Source organism: Telmatherina bonti, assembly GCF_933228915.1.
Source record: "Telmatherina bonti genome assembly, chromosome: 9".
Lineage (NCBI taxonomy): Eukaryota > Metazoa > Chordata > Actinopteri > Atheriniformes > Telmatherinidae > Telmatherina > Telmatherina bonti.
The window spans coordinates 13,557,208-13,580,963 of NC_136627.1; the positions used below are offsets into that span (position 1 = coordinate 13,557,208).

Sequence of the window (23,756 nt, forward strand, 5' to 3'; positions counted from 1 at the left end):
ATATATATATATATATATATATATATATATATATATATATATATATATATATATATATATATATAGATAGATAGATAGATAGATAGATAGATAGATAGGTAGATATAGATATATAGATATATATGTGTACATATATGTATGTATATATACATATATATATATATATATATACATACATATATATATATATATATACATATATATATATATATATATGTATATATATATATATATATATATATATACTTAGTGAAAAGTCCACCTGGTGCCCCCTTCCTGTTCTCTTGGACACAGCAGAAACAATGCTGTGGTAAAGTCTGCTGTAATAGCACACAGATGAGCTCTCCCTCCCTTTCACTCTCAATGCAAGCCTACAGTGATGTGCTATTCTTCCTGGCTGTTCACACACATGAGATTTGACATGCTTGTTCCCTGTCAGGAAGGACAGAGCAACCGAGGACCACTTTTCAGTCTCTTCCTCATCCTTTGAAAGTCATGTGTGCATCTACAGAGTGTGTGGGTGGACAGAGCAACGGAGGCAAAGAGATGTTTTGACTGTGCAAAAGAGGCATAGAGTGAAATTGAGGGTGAAAAAGAAAGACAGTGGAATTGGAAAACAGGGTGATGTAAGGCAAAAAAGCAGACAAAGATACAAGGAAGGCAGAGTTAGACACAGACGAGGAAAGGTTATTTCAAGAAAGAAAAAAGAAAATGGAAGATGGCATTTTGGAAGAAGATGAAGACTAAAGAAAAATATGGAATAACATTGTGAGGCTCTGCAGTATAATACAAAAGATATACATTTTCTACAGTAAACTATGTACAGTTTTAACACAAATGTTTGAGTCAAAGTCTGTTGCACCCACAGCTCACCTTTCACTCTTGCAGAATCTCATTTTCCTGTCCTTACTAAACAGACAATAACACTGTAATGGTATGAACAAGCATGGAGCTGGTCTATAATATAGACCTTCAGGCATAATACAGTTCCTTTTATTACATTTTCTATTTTATTTTATTTTTTTGCTCAAAACAATTTGGTTTATTCCCACTTTGTACGTTTGCTTTGATGGTTTTCCATCAGGTTCGGTGGCATTTTATCCACTGAAGTGCTTAGTGAAATCCCGAAACAAATTCATGTCAGCACATTAAATACAATAGGGTAAAAGCATACAAAAAGTTAATTGTTGAACCAAGAAACTGCTGCAGCACAATGCAGATGATAGCATGAAGCCACCTCTGTGTTTGGTGACTTTACAGAGGCTTTAAAAAGTAAAGAAAAAAACTCCATTTGCCTAAACTAAGGAGCTGATGTGTGAGTATGAAGTCTGTGCTGACCAGCTGGACTTGAATGGCTATAATCAGACAGTGCCTACTGCAATCACTGTGTGGCGGCTGGGGCTTGGCAGGTGGAGCGGTTCCACTACATACAGCCAGAATGATTCAAACCAAAGCACCTTCTGTCCCACACATTAGTGTCCTTGATGGAAACAATGAAGCCCAACTTGCTCCAGAGGATTATAAAACCACTTCAGAAATGCAGCCTAGACAATTTCTGCTAGTAAACATAAAAAGCTGAATCAAGGCATTAGTTTGTCAAGTGTGTCATATGTCCAGTTAGTCCCAGTTAATATATTAACTTCGGCAGACATGGCAAACGTTAACATTCATCTAATTTTAATCTTTTGTTTTTATCCAAAACCCGTTCTATTGAGAGTCTAGTTAGGTATGTGCTTCCTAAGAATACTGTCAGACTGGAAGATTAAACCAAAATGAATATTAGACATGATATGTTGGTTTTCATAACCTACTTTTAAGGAAATGGCACCGTATAAATTAAAATAAAGTGAACTGATTCAGAGTGGCTCAAACAGAGGCCTTTCTGTGTGGAGTTTGCATGTTCTGCCCATGTATGCGTGAGTTTTCCCCACATACTCAGGCCTCCTCCCACCACCCAAAGACATGCATGTAAGGTTAATTGGTTACTCTAAATCAGGGGTGTCAAACTCCAGCCCTCGAGGTGCCGGTATCTAGCCGGTTTTTAGTTTTATTCCATGCACCAACACACCAGATTCAAATCAAATGAATCCAGCAGCTTCTTGTCAGCCTGATCATTCATTTCAGTCAGGCGTGTTGGAGCATGGAAACAACAAAAACCTGAAGAATACTGGTCCTTAAAGACTGGAGTTTGACACCCCTGCTCTAAATGCTCCCTCGGTGTGAATATGAGTGTACTGGTTGTTTGTCTCTCTGTGCTGAAACTGCGATGGACTGGCGACCTGGTCATGGTGTGCCCTGCCTTTCGCCTAACATTTGCTGCAATAGGCGCCAGCTTCCACGCAACCCTTAACTGGACTAAGCGGTTAAGAAAACGGATGGATGGATGAACTCTATTCAGTTTTATATGTGTGGACACAACATGTTTTCAGATCTTAGCAAGCAATTAAATAGTCATATAAAAACCAAAATATTTTTTTTCCACCCCTGCTGCCTTCAGAAGCATCTTTCTAAATTACATTGGTTACCAAGTTAATGGTAATATGAAAGTAAAAGCAAAGCACTATGAAGAACTAAAACAGCCATGTTTTACCCCAAACAGCCACTTTATGAATTACCAATGGCAGTGAAAAGCCCTAAGCATATTTAATGCAAGAGAATCTGTCCATTTTTCACTTTGTTCCCCTCTGTTCTCTTTCGCTTTGCAGTATTCAGCATTCTCACTTCATTAGTGGCTCAACGTCTCTGAGTGTCTGGGCAACAGGCACAGGGTTTCAAGTTTAGTTAATCTGTGCCCCGACCTAAAGTTCTTCCAAATAACAGGATTTATTCATCCTCAAAAATGTAGCAATTTCTCCTTTGCACCAGGTTTTCATGGGACAGAAACATAATAATGGGCTTTTTTTAACAAAAAGAGAGAGCAGCCATAAACTCCTAGTTTTCTGTTATTCATGTCTGTGACTTGTGAAGCTTTTTAAAAACTTAAAGAAGAGGTCCAACATACCTCTCTGCTGAGCACCTAAAAGTAATTACAAATCCACCACTTATAAAATGTAAGAAGCAGTGTAAAAACAGTCATATTAATCTGGAATATGAAATTATCTCTAGTGTGTTTTTTGGAGTCTACACACTTTTCCGGTCAAGACAAAGGGCGGACCGCCACGCACCAAACCAGGACACAGGATCTGTTGGCAACTCAGTGACACCAGTAGATCTTTTGGGTCCATCAAACGCTCTAAGGTCATTTAGTTGTTGTGTGGATCAATTAACAATCAATTTCAAATTAGTGGTGCAAGGCCACTGTACTGCAGAGAGAACAGTTGAAAATACCAATACATAGTCCTTGCTGCAGGATACCTTCATGAAGCTATGTCCTGAAAGCACCCCCCATCAAGTCCTCTATAGACTCCCTGCTTCCCCCCAAGGAGCACTGTGGTGTCCATTTTTGTTTTGTTCTCATCATTACTGCTGAAAAACAAAAAACAAACAAAACAAATGTTGGCCACAACAGTCTCCCTTTTTTTCCTGATTTCATCATATTCTGCTGTATCTGGATCTGGATTTGCTGCATATTCTGGGTGTTAAATAGGTCTGTGACGATACGTTTTTGTCCCGATTCGATTCGATTAGATTTTTTTGGGCGGCGATTCGATTTAAATTGCAATTCCGACAATTCTTCGATATTGCTGATTTTTGTAGATTAAAAATAAAACAAAATGTATCAAACTTCTTTTTTTGCATATATTTTTTCTTGATATCAATTAGGTAAAACCCAGACCATCATTCTGCTGCTATAATGTCCAAAAAGACAAGTAAAAAGATCAAGAAAAACAAGAAAAACTGCAAAAATTTTATACTGGATTAGTTTTATTTATTTGGAAAAAAATAGACTTTTTAACAAAAAAATCAATTTTAAAATTGAGAAGTAAAAAAAATCCCAATTTTTTTTTTTCAATTTGATTTTCCCACCCCTAGTGTCAAATGAAAGAGAGACTCCCCAATTGTATTCTTCTTAAAATAAATGTAAGATTTAAACAATTAATACCTGAGTTTTTATTATCTTAATTCCAGTCAAAGACACTGAAATTAATCATTTTAGGAAATGTTTAACTTGGATTTTTTTGAAGGAACAATACAGATTTACCAAAAACTTTACCCAAAGTCTCAGTGAAAATAGGTTTCAGCCAAAACAAAATGATGAATTTTTACACTGGTTAATGTTGCAGGTCATGTTTTTCTTTGGCACCTGTTTAAAACATCTGCAAATCAGGCTACATGCACTGTTCCCTTCAAAAGAAAGAAATTATGAATGAATGTGACACTTTTGTTTCTAATATAGGTCTCATTTATTTTTAATAAGGATTTCATAAACTGACCCACCTACAAGCCAGCCTTCTAAGAACTCACCAGCTTTCAACTTTGAGAACAGAAGACTGTTTTTTGAAAATAAAAGAATCCTGCGCTGACCTGACATTTGTCGCACATGAGCGCAATCATTTGCTCATATTACTCTGAGAAAAGCAGCAACTGCAGAGAAATAAAAGGAAACTTGTTTGGTCTCTGTTAATGACCGCTGAGTTTGTGGAAACTTAGTGGCCATGCAGCATTTAGGACTTGGACAGCCCATCTTGGGGATCACAGCTGTGATGCGCAATATCTGTCATTTACAGGTATGCGTGACTCCTCTCCTAATCCATCTCCAGAATGGCAATGCTGGATGAGCCATATGTTTGCTCAATTATTGTTTTCCTCGTTCATCCCAAAAATATTCCCCCAAGGGTGAAAACCACGTTCTCTGCATCTCTGCTTCTTTCAACATCTCCTTCTAGTGATAATAACTGCAGCCATGTGTGCAATTATGCAATTATGTGTGCAGTCTGTTTGCATGTCCTTTTGAAACCTTTTAAATATAGGCGCAGTTTTTATGAACGAAATTGCTTTCAAGTTTGATAAATCACATCGCGAGTGCTAAATTGAAATACTTACATTTTCTCCTGCCAACACATGCAAAATATCGTCTTCAGAGAGCAAATTCATTGTGGCAGACATACTAACTAGATCGAGACGTGCTATTTTGCACCGTTGAAAGATGCAAACCTAAGTGCTCACTGTTTGTAAATAAGTTTGCACCTGCAGTGAGTTTGCACACATTTTAGAACATGGCAACCTTTAGTAGTTCTGGGTTTTGGAGTATTATTCTGCACTCTAAGCCTGCATTATGTTGATTTTGACTATTCTTCAGATATAAATGAGTGCTATAATGTTACAATTGTATCAGCATTGCTTATATGTTTTTGGAAACAACATTTGTTAAATTGCAATCCACTATATTGATATTAAATAATTCAAACTGAGTGGAAGATCTTACAAAGTTTAAGGTTGGCTAGGCATTGCTACATCAATTCTTTAGACAGTTTAGCTGGTGACAATAGAGCTTGTACAAAATGTTTTGTTCTTATTTTCCTCCTACTATTTATATAAGGTACATCCTACCACAGCACATAACCTATTTCCGAATTCAATTCATCCAGAAAACAAATTTAAAACAAAAGAGCAGCTGAACAGATAAAAGTGAGCTCTGCCTAATGAACTTACAAGACAATCTGACTGTCTGTGACCTGGAAATTCAGGATTGGTGGATCAAACCGATGAGGTCATTGTGGTCTAGGGGAAACCTTGATCCTTTGGGATGGACTGTAATTTATTTGCCAGGGGAATAAGAGAGCGAGAGCCCCCAGCACAAACATCCTCACTGTGTGCACATACCTATGGGAATGATCTGAGCACAGGAGCATTCGCTTCTCCATTGATCTGAGCTCATAAAGGCCTCCAATGATAAACACAGCATCTATTCTCAGCAACACCAGAGAACAACTTAACGACCCTGTGGCAGTCACTGACAGAGAGCCGCAATAAATAATCCACACAAGGAAGTGAGTGGTGTGGGAGGGCTTTTGTGAATGATAAGTCAATTAACATGTATTGTTGCGGATATGCAAGATTGTGTTGTTGCACTGAAGAAAAAGAGAACAGCACTATTTCTGTGCAAGTTTCTCAAAGATAAATCAGGTAAGAAAAGACCTTAACCCAAATACCGCTACTGTTTGGTTTTGCATGCTTTGGAATGGAGTACCCCTATGAAACATGTATTAATATGAACTGACACTGATGCAAAACAACAATACAATACAATACAACTTTATTTATAAGGCACTTTGATCTAAAATGATAATTTTGCTGCAAAACAACAATTACACTGCCAACTCAAAGGCATGATATTCCACAGATTTATTGGATTTAAGACTTTTTTTTTTTTTTTTTACACGTTTTTGTATTCATGCGGAGCTTCTGGAACATCATTGATCAGCTGACGACTGAAAAGGACAGATTTTTTTTTTATTGTAATGGTTCAATGTGGCTCACAAGAAAACACAGCCTTCTGGTACTTGTTCAAAACGACGTTTTGTACAAGTTACTGTTGTTTCTTCATGAAGTAAACATCTCCTGATTCAATAATATGATACGCAAGTGCTGACGGCAGAAGCCCCTGTCAAACCTCAGGAGCCAGCCAAGCAAAAGTGCTCATTTCAAGGGTAGGATCTTCAGGACAACGTGACGTGAAGAAGCCACTTTAAATATGTATAAACTCAGAGATAACTACACACATACACACACACATACACATGAACACATAAAAAAAAATTAAATCATGCCAAAAGTTGCTCCCCTCTCCAATCTACAACCTGTCACAGTATACTACACAAAAGGCAATATTATGTATTAATCACATGGATCGACATCATCTGTTCCTTGCCTGTAAGCACATATAAAGCACCATTTCAAGACTGATTGACTTCCATCCCCAGCGTGGCGATGCCTTTGCTGATTGTTAACTAGCATCAGCTCTCACAATAGTGCTTTTATCACACTTAATCCACAGAGGAAATTATCTTGCTGCTTACAGCAATGATTATGTGGCTCGAGCAGACTGAGATAAATCTGCTCGTAGCACAACAGCACCTATTTTCCTTGCAGCTTTTATGAAGTGTCTTTAATTTCCTACATGTCATATTACAAAAAGTTACTTGACTCAACTTCTTCTTGTCTGATTCTTATCTAAAATGACTGAATGTGCAGTAGGGAGGAACGTTTTTTTTTTTTTTTTTTGGAACCATTTAAGCCACAAACCTCTAGTCTAAAGCATGTCTGACAAGTGCACTGACTCCTTCCAGATGAGTCCCTGTTTTGGGAAGTGGCAGCACCCTGTCTCTTCATCCAACCCAAATGCAGTTAAAAGAAACCCAGCTGACAACAGTGCTGCATCAGCCTGCTCCCCTACATGCGCAGAACTCACTCATGTTTTACTCATTTGCCACTCTGATTAAAGGTACAACCAACCCCAGAAAACCTCAAATCCCCCGAACCTCCATGAGCTAAACCACATCAGATGTTTGCCCCAGATGCCTGGCCGAATGCCATGCAGCAGAGCAGCCCGTGAACTCTTTGGAGCCAAGTTAGATGTGTGCTTAAGAGACCAGGGGACCGGGCAAACGCTGCGCTTTCTCTCTCTCTTTCTCTCTTTCTCTCTTCTCCAAATATCTGCCCATCATTTATTCATTTACACTCCCGGGATGGCGGCTGCTGCTGCCATCATCCAAGGGACCCCGTCGTCTGAAGTTCTCTGCGCCTCTGTCGCTCAAACATACGCGCACGCACATACACGCACATGCACTTTGCGAGCAGTCCCAGAGGTCCTTTAATTTTTTGAGAGGCTATTTTTAGTGGGAAAAATAATCGAGGTGGAAAGTTCCATCTGTCCAACACTCTTGTTCCAGCTGCTCCTTTTTAGCAGCGGGCGTAAAAAAGGAGGAAAAATTACACAGGCTAGAGTTAATTTTTTTCCTTTTTTTTTTCATACCAAGCATTAGGAAGGAAGGAAGAGATGTTGTATTAAGTAACAGTCATGTGAAGAGGAATCCAATCAATCCAACACTGCTTTCTGTACCAGGACATTAAAAAAAAAAAAAAAAAAAATATATATATATATATATATATATATGGCTCTTAAAATTGAATAAGACGTGACATTTTAGATTGCATCGTTATTTAAATGGCAAAAAGAAATTTATAATGAAAAACTAAGTAGACCACATGATTCTGTAGCATGTGGAGCCAGTCTTGAAATAATCATTTTCTACAGGGCATCATCTGCCTCATCATGGAGGAATTCTGCTCCGCGTTGTTTTATAAAGTTCTTTCTGTTGTTTAAGGTCTGCAGCGTTCATGTATCCAGCTCTTTTTAATGTCCTTCCACAGCATTTCAATCAGGCCAAGGTTGATCTGCACTTGGGATCAATGATGTGTTGCATGAGCTCATTTTACACTTACAGCCTCACATGTGACACTTGTAAATTTAAACATTGGCATTTACAGCTGCAAAAGTGTCTGGATGCCTGCATTTGCAAAACGAGCCCAAATCATCAACCCTCCACCACCGTGCTCGACAGTTTCAGCCGTTTTCATAAAACATTGGAATAGTTATCACAAACAACTCTACTTTGGTCTTGTCTGTTATTACAGCATTGTTCCACAATCTTATAGTTTATGTAGATGTGATGTTATAAATCCAAGATGTCCTGTAATGTTTTTTTTGTTTTTTTTTCCAGAGAGAAAAGGCATTTGCCTGATAACTCTTTTAAACAAACCATACTGGTTCAATCTTTTTCTGACTGGGTTATCATGACCTTTAATAATTATTATGCTTAATTACATACTTTATTTACAGACTCGAGGTCCAAGGCAACAACACAAAACAAACAATAAAAACTTACATCGAGCAGGCCATAACAAATATAAACAACACACCCTACAAAAGACAGCTAAACCAGTGCCTCCACAGCTGAGACTTACCAGTCAGTAGGGCTGTGACGATATGCTTTTGTCTCGATTTGATTCGATTCCAATTCTTAGGGTGCCGATTCGATTTAAATTTCGATTCTCCCAATTCTTGGATATTGCTGATTTTTGTAGATTAAAAACAAAAAAAAAAATGAACAAAACTTTTTTTTGCTCACCATTTTTGTTGATTTCAGTTTGGAAAAAACAACCCAGTAGCCAGACCATCATTCTGCTGCTATAATGCCCAAGAAGACAAGTAAAAAGATCAATAAAAACAATAATAATGTTCCAGTGGATTATTTTTTTTGTTTTTTAAAAAATAAATTTTTTAAGAAAAAAATTATTTTAGAATTATTAAGCAATGGGCTGTTCTGATATCTGATTTTTTTATTTGATTTTCCCACCCCTACCAGTCAGGCAAATTATGATGGCGTTACAACAGTCATTGACACGACAAATAAATGTATACATCAAATTCCGTAAAACAGCCTGAAAGGTTTTCAGCCCTACTGTCACAAACTACTGACTAATGAGGTCTGTTTAGTCTGAGATGCAGTTTTTGGACTTTCTGCAATTGCAGCCTGACTTTGCGGTAAGCATGTTGAGACTTCCACACCTTTGAAGGTTAAGAAATGTCCATGGGTGGATAATTTTTCTCACTGTACCATGATGGACTCTACATTGTCTGGAAAAGGCTCTGAAACCCTTCTGTGTTAACATGTGCTCCAGACTAGCAAACTCCCAAAACTTATCCTATTAATCATTAAGAAGAAGTAGTTCAGCTTTTACAGTTTAGCTTATAACAATCCTGAGAAACAACTTATGTCGATCTATTTTTGGACTGTTTTTTTCTATTCTGGTACAACTGTGGTCTGTAAACATGGATGCTCCTCAGTATGGTTCAATTCCATTTTTACACACATTTTGAACTGGGTCTTTGAATGTACCTTGGTCATCAAATTATTTATCAAAAGAACAAAACACATAAAATCAGAGATCCACAGTCTAAAAAAATGTAATCATAAACAGAACAAGATTGTAAACAACAAACAATCCTGGCTTGCTATGTAATTTCATGCCAGGGCTTTAAGCATAGGCTCAAAGGTTAACAAGCTTACAGTGAGAGTGGAGAAGAGATTTGGTCTAAGTTCCGCTTTCATGCAGACACGAATGCCCTGAATGTCAATGAGCTACAGAAACACTCTGCCTTGTCTTTTCTTTTTTTTCCTTTGCTCCTTGTTCTCACTGGAGTCCTCATTCCTAACATGCGGACAGCTGGATTTAAGTCTGGAGGCTAATCTGAACGTTCCTGTGAATACAAATATAAAGTGTACTATAGGGTGTGTATGCACTCAATCAAAACAGAGCGAAGCAGTTGAAAAGTTCAGAGCCAACAGCTTCTGCTTGGATTTAATTTGCTGAATTGACTGAACCGCTGGATCAGTCCCTGCAACACCCTCCAGCATTTTCCTGGGTGGATCGTAAAACTCTGGGTGTCAGAAAGAGAAAGGCTCTGTGTTGGTATCTCTGGGGATGTTTATTGTGATACCGGCTGAACCAATCTGTTCATTAGCCTGCTTCCTCTGCTCTTTATTCCCCTAACTTTTTAAGAAAACTTTCCTCTGATACTTTGAGCAGCTGCAGATCTGAGCAACAAACTTTTCTCCAATGAAACTAACTCCAGAGGTGAGGATAAAATATTTATGTGAAGCTAAGGGAGCGCGGATCGCTGAAAAAGACATGAAACGCCCTCTATCTAATGCTGAGAATCGGTCCTGACATGAACTTTGCTGAGATTGATTCTTGTCTAAGTTGTTTAATAGTTCCACTTCATCTCATTTTTATGTTTAGGCTTTTTTTGCTTAAAAAAAAAAAAGAAGATCTGCTATTGCAGCCAATCACACTAGATTATTATAAAAAGTATTCTTTCAGGTCTGATTGTCTGACAACAGAAAACAGTTGCAGCTAACATTGATCTAAACCGATCAGATCTTTGTAGTGACAATGTCTGACAGGAAAAAGGTAGAGGTCGGGTACGTGCTGCCAAAACAAGCAACCACAATCAATACTGGCTTTGCTGCATCACAACTTATTTATAGAAACACTGCCAGCTCCACACTGAGACGCGAGAGGAGGGAAGGAGCGCTGTCCTGCCTGTGCAGCGTCTTCGGGAACAAGTTGCCTCATTGGTAGAGCAGCTGAATTCACACCGGTCTGCCCAAGTCATGAGGACATTACTCAGTGAAGTCAGTCTTCAGAAGTGGAAAGACATGTGGATGCTGATCTCTTTAGGGAAATTTCTCTACAATCCACTGTTTTAATTTGGAAAATAAATACCAAAATCTGGGCAAAGCTGATCACAGAAATCTAATTATGTAGGTACTATGCATCTGTATGCATGTGTATACATGTGTATGCATGTGGATGCATGTTTCTGTATGTGTATACGTATGTGCTGCAAAGCAAAGCTGACCAGGCATGATTCATCCACCTAGTATCCCTCTTGATAAGCGAGTGGGAGAGTGAACCACCTTGCCAGTCAGAACTGAGTTCACTCTCAATTGTTTTGTCTCAAATTGACATGTCCGGCCAGAGTGTTTGTGTGTGTGTGGTTTAAAAGGAAATGCTGTTTTTGGTTTTTTTTTTTCTTTGACTTTATACTCCCTGGAGTCTTGATCTTCATTCAAACGTTTCTCTTCTCGTGCTCCAACTTTTTTTAAACCACATAAATTATAAGTAAAGACATGCTTAATGTTCTTAACCCATATAACATACATTCAGTCTAGAAATAAATAAATAAATAAATGGGCTCGTTTGTGTGCGTGTTTATGTGTTGCAACTTCTTCAAGCTCTGAATTTTATTCCAAATAATACTTTCTCTGAGCTGAAGTTAATGTAATTTTCTGTCATGACCAATACCAAAGAAACACAAAGAATTCTTTTGTTTAATTCACATGCGCTTTCAATTAGAGTTGGGTAACTGCTATAATAACTGAAGTGAAGTAAGAAGTAAGATAGGGTCAGGAAAAAAAAGAAAAAACGCGCTATTTATACACGCACGGAGTCTATTCCCACTGGAGAAGTGGAGGAATACAGTCATTTCTTTTCTTTCTTTTTTTTTCCTTTGGGGTTGCCGCGCTCTGTTGCGCTGCTGCTCAGCACCATAGCCCACTTCTCGTTAATCGGACGGATTACCAGAGCAGCCCTCTAACGTCTGCTGTGTTTCTATTTCAAAACATGGACACTCCTACTATATACCACGTTTTTAATTTGTAAAAAAGAAAGAAAAAAACAGCTAATTTCCAAGACCCAGTGTTGTGGAAGCCGAGGAAAAAAGCGGTGTCAGATACCGCAGCGGAGCGCATAATGGATAAGATGCGCATAACCAAAAGTGTTTTGGAGAAAGGCGACATGGCGACTAGTCAGGGAGCGGGATAAGGGTGAAAAGTCAATGAAGACCGGCGCTGTGGTTTTTGTGGGACTGCCGGGGATTTGTCTGCATGATCCAAACGTAGTAGTGTATTAAGAAATGGTGGGATCAAATGGGCTGTGGCACGCGCTCTTGGAGAGCTTGGACCAGTAGTACAGTTTAATTCCAGATGCATCTGTTTTTGCTGCGCTGATACTATAAGAAATATTTATCCTCGTTACAAAGAGTTTGTAAGCTATTTCAAATGCTAAGATGACCCATTACTGTTATTATGATTTGAAGGATAAGAGGCGCACTGTGTGTTGTTGTTGTTGTTGTTGTTGTTGGAGATGTACAAGTTTTTTAAGTGTCTAGCAACTTACCCTCCATGCAGAAAATAACCATCCAGGCTATCCATAGGTCTGAGTTCTGAAACTTCACCATGGTTCCTAAGTGCCTGCTGGCTGGATTTCACGTCAAATCCTGTGCTTCTTTCTTTATGTGAACTTCAGCTCTGCTTACAGTTTCCTTAAAGAAAAGTAAGTCTTCCTTGTTGTAAAACGGGACATGTAGGAAAGGTTTGCCTTTACGCAGCGCGCACCTGCGATGTTTTTCCAAAACTGTCTGAACTCTCCAAATGTTAGAGGAAAAGTGGAACAGCAAATGACATTTGTCTTCTTGTCCCCACTTCTTATATTTCTCTTGTTTAAGTCCTATTCTCCTTACGTCCTTTGATAGCTGTAAGTGACTGCAAGGCTGTTTTCCTTCCCGCACCTCTCCGGTTAGTTTACGCACGCTTTTGGAAAAGTCAAGAGTCCTTCTGTTTTTTTTCCCCCAAACCAGTCCACTGTTTCCGCTGGGAGACTTACAGGGAGAAATAAAGCTGACTCCTCTCCAGTCCGCTCGGTGACTCTCTCCAATGCGTCTTGTTGCGCTCCATGGTTTCTCGTCTGCTCCGCTGCTGCCGAGCGGAACAGGTCGGGGCTGGAAGCAGCACGGGATACACTACCATTTCCGCTTGCAGGTTTTTCAAAATGAAATACACGTTTGTGAAAACGTAACGGGGAAAATTATTAAGCTTTGACCAAAAGTTCAAGGACTGATTTAGTCATTTTAGTGCTATAGGAAAACACTTAGGTTGGAGTTTCAACTTCCATTATTGTTCACCCAACAAATATTTGTGTAGCTAATAATTCACAGTTTATTCTTTTAAAGAAGTTTTACTTCAGTCAGTTTGTTTGACTAGCCTTAAACACAAAAACCTAGGTGTGTCACGTGGTTTTACAATTAAACTGAATTTCGTTCTGGTGAGTTGCCTCAAGAATAGTTTACGTCGTCTGCATCTACATCTTTATAGCTTCTGTAAATGATTGTGTGTTCAATATGTATTCATAAAACTTACCGTTTCACGCTAAAATACCCACATGCAGCAGTAAAAAAAAAAAAACTGAACACATCTCCACTTGGGTGAGTAGCTGACACAAAAGCTTTTTTTGTTTGTTTGTTTTCTGTGAGCTTTGATCTTTTAATATCTTTCTCCTTCTTAGGTTTATTTAAATAGCCTATAACTTTTATTTTATCTGTCTTTTTACAATGCAACCACACCAAAAGTCACTCGAATTTCAAACAGCTTCATTAAAACTGACGCTTTCGAGAAACGAGGCAACTGGTGGAACTCGAAGGGATTTTATTTTTATAACCAAAGGTTCACCGGCCTCCTCCCGGCTTCCGTAGCTTAAATGTGTGCAGCTTTACGGCCCTCAGCTGCGCCTGATGAGAGGAGCTCGAGCCCGGCTGTTGCTGGGAGACGGCTGACGCTTAACCAGAGAGACGTTCATGCCCTCCTGCGGCGCGTCTGAAGAAGGACGAATAGAATAGAATAGAATAGAATAGAATAGAATAGAATAGATCTATATTGCCGTACTGATGCTGAATGAATTCATGATGTCCACATAGGCTACTATTTATATTGCCCATGTTGCATATAGCCCAAGATTCATGGCAACTTTGATTTATGCAAGCTATAAATTAGGATCATAAATATAAAGTGTAATCAATTACAAAGTGTATCTGCTGTGAAACCTGTTCTTTTTCTGCCATAATAACCAAATTCAGCAGCCTCTTTGACCAGTGTTGCTATATCAGACCCTTCATTCATCACTTTCCTAATTTATAATGTAATATATATCAATGCAGTTTCACTGCAACAGATGCTGTATTCAATAATTCTTACTCTTCTGAGTTCTTCAGTGGCTTGAAACATCACTGTGGAAAATAACAAAAAAGAAGAAGAAGAAAAAAAACATGACATGCAACGCTTGTTCTTGTTGTAGCAATACAATGATACGAAATATGTTTCATGCTACTTAAAACAAACTGTCAGTATTACAGTATTTGGGGGGTAAAAGGCTTAAAAAAGAAAAGACTAAAAGAAGCCCAGAGTGGTTAAAAATTTTTTTTAAAAAATGCGACCAAAAAGATGCATCAAGCCACATCCAGGCCTCTAATGATCCACTGATGACACTTGGCTCACCTCAGCCCTAAATTAATGTTTATATCTCCTTCACTTGACAGAACATCTAGTCTTAGCAGTTTCACAGTATCAAAAGGGAAAGTTGATGGCTACGGCTTTTTCTCTGTCTTTTTTAGAATTTTATTCACTCATTTGATTCTTAAACTAAAAAAACAAGTAGAAAATCAAAGGGAACAACCATCCATCCCTCCTATCCTTTATTCTATCCTCCCATGCAGTTAGCAGGAATTCACAGACATTTAGCTGCCACGGGAGATGAATAAGGTGCAAGTTGGAACATCTTAAGCATGCCCTGAGGCCTCCACATCACTGTCTGTTTATACCTTACTCATTCTCTTGCTTGAACTCTAAATCTTACTCACGCAGATCTTCAGCTTCCTTTTTAAAGTGGTTGAGAAACTTTTCTGATATTCATGCAAGTTGCATCTGAGGTACATTAAAAAAAAATAAATAAATAAAAACATGGCCTGAATCATGTTAAAAGTGCTGAAAGCAGGGCACAACATTTGACAGGGTGGATTCAGTCACCCTAAGGTGAAATGTAATAAAAAAAATGCAGCATCATGTTTGACTGGTGGAATAAAAATAGCAAATGAAGATGTATAAATAACACATGTTTCCATGTTTCCTGGACTTTTTGATACTTATCAACATAAGGCTGTTGCTGTTTACGCACATTTACATTACTTTTATGTTTGCAGTGTCAAGACTTCTGTGTAGATCCATTTATTACCTCCACCAAGACAACGGTTATGTTTTCAGTGGTTTGCCTGTCTGTTTGCAACTTAACTCGAAAAGTAATGAACCAATTTTGATGAAATTTTCAGGGAATCTGTGAAATGGAATATGGAACATGTGAGTACAATTTCGAGTTGATCTGGATCTGGATTCAGGGATTCTTTAAAAGGTTTCTTTCCAGGTGCAAGTGCAAGCAGTCAGGAACTTTGGTTCATTCTGGTGAGTAAAACATTTGTTAGGATGTCCAAAACTTAAGGTTGGTTTTGTATAGATGCCAAAAGTCCCATGAAAGGGCTGTTCACAATAACAATAACAAGGATCTGTTGATGGTTTGTGATGTTCTTATGTTTAGTAACTCCTCCACAATGTGACCGTAGACAGAAATAAGAGCATTCGATCAGACCCTCTGCCACTTTCTTCACCTCATATCTTTTTCTCGTCTTGACACTGATGGCATCAACATGACATTTTGGATCGCTTTTATACTAAAAACCAAGAAAATATAAAAGCACAAGAACAACTTACAAATTTCAATGCAGAAATTTTGTACAGTTTGGTGCAGGGATGTTTTTAACCTGCAAGCTGTTCATGGTCATGTGACCACCGGGTGTGATGTAAGTTTGTGTGTGCCCATGACGAGAAAGGGATAATTTGTAAATTAGGGATTTTAAATAACACACTGGTGCCCACAATCATTGGGGTATAAAAGCAATTCCAGTGGCTTGGTGGAGGTGAGCACTCTCCAACTGTTTTTATTTATTTGTTAGATTGGTCTTTTTGTGTGTATAAAATCCTGATGCGAAAACTAGTCTAGATATTATTTTTGGTAAATTGTTGGTACACTTCATTCATTAATATTATCTTTACCTTTTTCTTTTCACACAAATTATTGAGGTTGTTACCCTTACTTTGCACTTTAACATCAGACTAATATGACATATACGTCCATAGTCTGATAAGGGTTGCTGCAATAGATCAGATGATCTTACATGCAGTAAAATAATAAACAGGACATCAAAAACTTTTTTTTTTTTTAAAGTTTTAAAGGTGGAGTATGTAAGATTTTCAAAATTTTCAAAATAAATTAACTAATAAAATAACTACAATCGTAATTAGAAAGTTTTTTGAATATGTAGGTTCCAGTCTGTCCATATTTGATGTGTTATTAAATTACAAGTTTAATTAATGACAAAGACACTTCTTAAATGTTTGCCTACCAGTAAAAACAAAAAAAAAAGTCCTTTTTGTCATTTGTCATTAATTAAACTTGTAATTTAATAACGCATCGAATATTAACAGTCTGGAACCTTCATGTTTAAAAAAACTATGTAATTATGATTGTAGTTATTTTATTAGTTAATTTATTTTGAAAATATTGAAAATCTTACATACTCCACCTTTAAGGAAAAAGTTTTAAGACATCTACACATCAGATTTTCTTTTTATCTATATAAAATTAACAAGGTTTCCTTTTTAACATCTAACATATAAGCTTTGTGAATTCCTCACTGTTATCAGGATGCACAGTTATATCACATGCAGAACATCGTCTATGTCCAGCCCTTTCACAGTCATTTCAGGAATTTCCTTTCAGAGAAAAAGCTCCAGTTTGGGGGAGAATTTAAAGTAAAACACAATGAGTCATCTATCCATTGTTTCTGATGATGTTTAGAATTAACACGCACATATAAACAACACTGTGTCCTCTGCACACATTTAGACAATCACTTGTGGACGCTTTCACTGGTCAGTTCTGCCATCTAGCCACAGGGATGAGCCCCTCTCTGAGGCGCTGTTGCCCATTTACATGCGAACCAAACAAGATTGCTGCATCCCACACCAGCGAGTCCTTTCACTAATCATACAACTTCTGTGGAATCAGACGAAGCGTGACATTGAGTCAGTGTAGTGTGGCATATAACGTGTGCGTCTGACATAAATCTTCTTTCTGCTATATGTAGCACATTGTGTTATGTACAATAACAGCTGGATGTTAAAATATTTAGATTCACTGTGTTTTAGTGTGTATGATTTAGTAATTATGCTTTTAAATCCCATGCTGGATCAGTCATGTATGTCATAGATCATTACAACTTCACACTCTTGTGCATCAATGTTTGTTTGAGAAGTTAAAAGAGGTGAGTCGAAATGGCCGAAGAAAATATATGTAGATGAGCTAAACCTGAAGCTGATATGTGGCACTGATGTCGGAAAAATATTACTTTTACTTTTTAATATTACCTTTATTGGGCACTCAAAGATATACCTTGAAATTAAACATTTTAACCTAAAACTGTCCTTCTGATATGTACCAAGACATCCATTCTGTTGTTACATTAACAAAAAAACATAAATAAATTTCATCCTGAATATGATAGAAAATGAAGTAATCAAAAATAGTCAGTTGCCTCATAAAGTGTTAAACTTTTTTTATGATTAGATAATCAAAACAGTCCTTCATTTATGTCAGTAATCTCTTTGTTTTATTTGTGGAAAACAAGTAGATTTCTTCTTTGTATTCATAGCAAATGAAAATCTATTGTCCATGCAGTCTTGGCAGGACTTACATCTTTACTCTGAGCAAGAACACTCCTTCAAGCCAGATCAATTCTTTTGGAGAAATGTTCCTGTGAAGAGTTTATCAGTTTCTGCTTTCAATATTCCTTTACAGATTAAGGTAAAAACCAAGTTTCTGGATGATGGATGGGTGAAATTGGGCTTCTTCAACATGCCCAAAGATGCATACTTGATTTATTATTAATTTTTCTCTGAAACTGCTTCATTTTTCTTTCTTTATGGGTTTTTTGTTTGGTATTTTTTTTGCTTCCCTACAACTCTATTAAAGATTCAGAAGACCTGGAGGAGATCCTCAATGTTAAATGTTGTAAGTCTCCTCCACTGTCAGTCCTGAAGTTCACCACAACTTGAATATTTATGTTAGGTAAACGAGCAAGGATCTGTTTTAGTGCTGCATCGTGTGTTGTTTATTTTTTCGACCCCTGCTGGTATAGGAGCATTTAACTTTGCCCTTTTATGTATTTTACAGCAGGATGAGTTGACCTTATCCACCCCAGATGGGATGGGCAGCTGTCATTAGATACTGGTAACTGTCATTGATAACACATTCATTTTGTAATACCGTAGCGGGGATGGCACTTCGGACAAAGATCTTGTTAATTCAGACGGATTTAAAGCAAGAAATGTTTTGCCTTTTAAGAGGAAAATGTTCAAAGTTGAGCGACAGCAACATCAAACTTCACTTTGTGTCTTTTGCTTTGCTTTTTTAATGACAATCAAATATGTATTCTAACTCCCAAAAATTTAAGCCGCTGAATGAAATGTTAACAAAAAAAAAAAGAAAACAATTAAGTGATCTGTAAATCCCATATTATTCACCCAGTTAAACATAAAAAACCTATTAAATAATTTACCATTTCAGGAACAAAATTTAATTCTTTTAATTTGATGGCAGCAATACATCTCAAAGTAACTGGAAGAGGGGGATGTTTACAGTTGTGGATCATCCTCTGTAATAACTTACAGTCCTGAAACATCAGAAAAGGGAGGACAAAAGTTGTTGGAGTTATTTAATTCCAATATTTTTATCATTTAATATTTCTAATGACATACTTGTCACCCCATTTAAGCATGATAGTCTCCTTTTATATCACCCTAAATCCCCCAGTTCTCCTGTATACAGTCCCATTATATCGTTTTTGATAAAAAATAAATAAATAAATAAATAAAAATTAAAAAAAAGAAAAAAAAATATATATATATATATGTGTATATATATATATATATATATATATATATAGGCCCTGCGATGGACTGGCGAGCTTTCCAGGGTGTACCCTGCCTGTCACCCAAAGCCAGCTGGGATAGTCTCCAGCTTCCCCGCAACCCTGAATTGGTTTAAGCGGTTTAGAAAATGAATGAATGAATATATATATATATATATATATATATATATATATATATATATATATATATATATATATATATATATATATATATATATATATATATATATATATATATATAAAATAAATAAATAAATAAATAAATAAAAGAAAAATAACAATGATAATAACAATGACACAAATAAAGTACGTACGACAAATCCAAATAGTTTAGGAAGCAACATAACTTCATAGCATTAGTCTCTTTAAAATAATGGAGATGCATGTTTTGGATTCCCAGCTACCATCCTACACTCTACTTGTCCTCTGTGAGGTGGGATGGGGAAATGAGTATGGAATTATCTGAATATGACCAGTGCCAAAAACAAAATATGTCTGCTGAGAATTGTATGCCCATTTGCATTGATGCACGTAGCTCTGCAAGAAGAATCTACTCCTGTCTGGCAGTTTTTTGTCATTATTATGTTTTGAGGTATGACTTAATAAAAAGGATAATAATAAGACAATGATAATAATGTAATGTAAAAGAATAATGAGAAGAATATTACAGTGTTGATTTAAAACCTGATAAGATTTGTACCTTATGTTTTAATGGATAATATGGTACCTGAACAGAACTCACTGAATGAACACAAAATGACTTGCAAGTTTGTTTGTTTTTTTTAAATAATGAACCATGTAACAAAAAAACTTGATAAAAAGAAAAAAAAAAAGGGAGTGGAAGGAAGAAAACCTATTAAATTCCACCCCATTGTATATCCAAATTACTTGCAATAATTTCAGGGATACATAAAACTTTTTTTTCTTTTTTTTTTAGCTTTCTTGCTGCAACTATGGATTAAATTTATACTGATCAGACAAGATCTGGGAAATGGATAACAAAATATTACATTTGTTACCAAGTAACTCAGGTGTTAAAACATGCGGAACAAACAACACCAGCAATGGTAATGCTACACAGTATACCAATAAGCTAATGGACATCCTACATACAATGGAAATTACCAAATCACCAACAAAACCACAAGCAACACAAGTGAGCTTGAGACAGCAAACTGAAGCACATTTCAGACCTTTTGTCTGTATACTGAGACAAGACCATATTTGTAAAGAGCATTTTATATCTGTTGATATTTTAGCATTGTTCAAGTTTTAAACCCAGATTGTTCCAAAGTTTCACCACATACAGTCAAAGAAAAAGTTTCCGAATAGTTCGAACTTCAGGTAAAGTGAAAATATTTAAACCTTCTCAAATCATGACCGCTCTATTGAACTATAAAAAGAGGGTGGGAGCCAGATTGCCAGCCAGCCAGAAACAAAATAGACTCGTTATAATGTAGAAAACATAATATTCTACATTACAACAGTGATGGATTATTTGGCAGAGCAGCATCCCTGGTTTATTATTCCAGTTTGGAAGTTGCATGTATGAAACACAAGTAAAGAGAATAAAGACACACATTATAGTGTAAGAAACACCATTTCAACTTTACCCATTTGTATTTCAGCAAATAGATGCATTTTTTTTGGCAGAAAGGATTTATTTTTAGCCAAGATTTGCAACCCCTGGTTTATTATGCCAGTATGTATGTTACATGTATGTCACTCACGCTGATGAGACAAAAGAGACAAATTGGAAAGTAGGAAGCACCATTTAACCCCGTCTGTTTATAACAATTGCAATTTGACCCTAAACATGTTTACTTATCTGAAATGATCAGATAAGTAAAGTCATGGATCCACACAGGAGTCAGTATCAGTTGCAAAAAAGTCTTTATGACCTGAATTACAAAAGCAATATTTAGTGCAGTGGTGCTTTTATAACGTCCAGATCATAATTAGAGTGGGACATTTCATTTTTCATAAAAATGCATTTTAGAAATTCATTAAATGTAAATGTGAAAGATCTGCTTATGAAATGCAATATTTTCACATTATGTTAATTTCTTTTTTATCTATTTTGTAGTTTGATTTTGATTTTATTTTGATCTTAATGTTGAGTAACACTAGTCAGTCCAATCCTCTTAGGCCCCGGCACTTTTCATAATTTCTGCTAATACGTTTGCATAATACATTTTTCGGAAAAAATACTTCTGTATTTTACCATTTTTGGTTGTAAAAATAAATTGGAGGAATATGAATAGCAATTTCTGCTTTTGCTTCATAAGAAAATCATTACATTCCGATTTAAAAACTTCTTATATTTCAGGTTACTGTATTTCCTGAATGTGATGCAAGCTGAATCCTCAGGAAGTCAACTGTGGATTGGTAGTAGCTACACTCTCTTACTGTGCAGATTCTCTCCAACAAAAAAACAGCAAAATAAATAAAAAAAAAAGAGAGAGAGAAAAAATTAACTCTCATGAAAGTTACTGAAAAAAATGCTTTTTTTTCTTCCATCCTCACCACAAAAATTCAGCACCAAAAATGTATAGATGAACAAAGTGAAGAACTTCAGGAAAGTTCAAATGAAATTTTAATGGCGCATAGTGTTTTTGACAGAAAAAGGCCTATAAATTTCATAAAAAGAACATGTTAAAAGTGAACATGTAGAGCTCATGCTCAGGTCTATGACCACGGGCACAGATAGGTTTTATTGCAGAAAGTGGACAAAATAGATTAAAATAATAATCCATCAGGGACTTATCTCTTTTTGTTAATTGTAAAGTTTAAGACAAAATAAAAGATGATCTTCCTTGACATACCATGAAATTCTCTTGTTGTGATATTTAAGAGTAATATCATCTTTTCATTGCAGAATCATTCACAGCCACAGGACTTATCATGGGTGTCCAAGTGTTTTCATACTTTTGTACATTGCTAATTTGTTTTCATCTGTGTATCTGCATTTCTGTCACTTTTATTACAGTAATTATGGGTAATTGTAGTACTTCTTACTGTTTTATCAGTTGAGCCTATTAATCAGTATAATTTAAAAAGAAAGTAGTTTCTTTTTCTAAATATGTTAGATTTTTTAAGCAGTCGTTTTAAGCATTGCATTTTTTTCAATCCCTTTTTAACATTTATACAGCATTTTACTATATCTGTAATAAACTCACATTTTCTATGAAACCTTTAGACAGAATTGACTTTAAAACAGGAGACACTGCCATCTAGTGGTGAGATCAGAAATGAGCGCTCTAGAAGAGAAATCCAAGTTCAATGTATTTATTGTCAAATTTAGTTCCAAGAATCAGGTTTTTGCCCAAAGTATCAGCCATGTTTCCATGGTAACAGTTAATAGACAAGAAAAGTTGTTGCGCAGACATTCTTCTAAATCAATAAAAGATTTAAGTGACAAGCAGGGCAGCTGGATCCAGCAGGAAGCATCAGTCCTGGAATGACAAAAAGGGACATTGCACTTACTTAAGAAATAATACATAATTTATTCAAGAACATCAAAAGTAACATGGTAGCCGTCTGTAATGTATGAATCATTGTGCAGAAATGTATTCACTTCAACGTGAATCTTTGCATTATTTCATTTATTTTTTTATTTTTATTTTTTTTTGTATAACAATGTCGGAAGGTTTAGTCAGGGTCTGGAGTCAATGCAATCCTTTAAACAGAGGTATTGGTATGAACCAGCATGCAGACAGAGATGTAATTAAAATTAAAACACAACAATACACGGCTGGGTGTGGTGTGTTCAATCTTCCTTAAAGAGGTGTTGCTGGTTAGACCTGTTGTGGATGTTACAAACACGAACTAGTGGATGGTGAAGCTCTCCACCTTTAAATTGTTTAGTGTCTGGTAGGTTACCTCTCCAGCTGCATTTTATTGTGTCCTCTACAGACTACAGAACATGAGAGCAGTAAAAACAGGGTGCTGATTAAAGTTTTATTCTAGGTGTTTCCTCAACTAAAACAAGAACAGACCACGTTCTATATTATCTATATTAGATCCCTAATTACTGAACAGAGGGGGGTATACTGCACCTCATCAGAGGAGGATCCGCTTTTCCCCCCACTTCTACTTCTTATGTCCACGCCCATGTCCATGTCCATGTCCATGTCCATGTCCATGTCCACCCTTGGACTTTCCTTTATCTTCATCCTCGCTGTCTGACTTGTGTCCCTAAAAATGTTCAAAATGAAATGTCAGTTTTCCACATGAAAATGAGTTCTTTTCCAGTGGCTCCAGTTCAAAGCTCCTACCTTTTCATGACCGGCCCTTTTGCCCTTATCCTTGCCCCCGCGCTGGCTCATTTCATCATTTTGTGCATTCTCCTCCTTCAACTCATCGCTTTTCTCAGCTG

General features: G+C 36.7%; 1 protein-coding gene and 1 long non-coding RNA gene across 3 annotated transcripts in view; both read right to left on the reverse strand.

Moving 5' to 3' along the window:
- igsf11 (immunoglobulin superfamily member 11) overlaps positions 1–13,243 on the reverse strand; it is a 122,306-nt gene extending 109,063 nt beyond the window's left edge. For both annotated transcript variants that reach the window (XM_079246665.1, XM_079246664.1), the window contains exon 1: positions 12,688–13,243. In XM_079246665.1, the coding sequence (XP_079102791.1) occupies positions 12,688–12,748 (61 nt within the window). In that variant the 5' untranslated portion in view covers positions 12,749–13,243. The remainder of the gene's footprint in view (positions 1–12,687) is intronic.
- Positions 13,244–22,703: 9,460 nt separating this feature from the next.
- Positions 22,704–23,756, reverse strand: LOC306760706. Its single transcript, XR_013771451.1, has 3 exons — positions 23,656–23,756; positions 23,437–23,575; positions 22,704–22,833 (listed from the first exon to the last, which is right to left on the reverse strand). It is a non-coding gene; the product is annotated as an uncharacterized lncRNA (long non-coding RNA).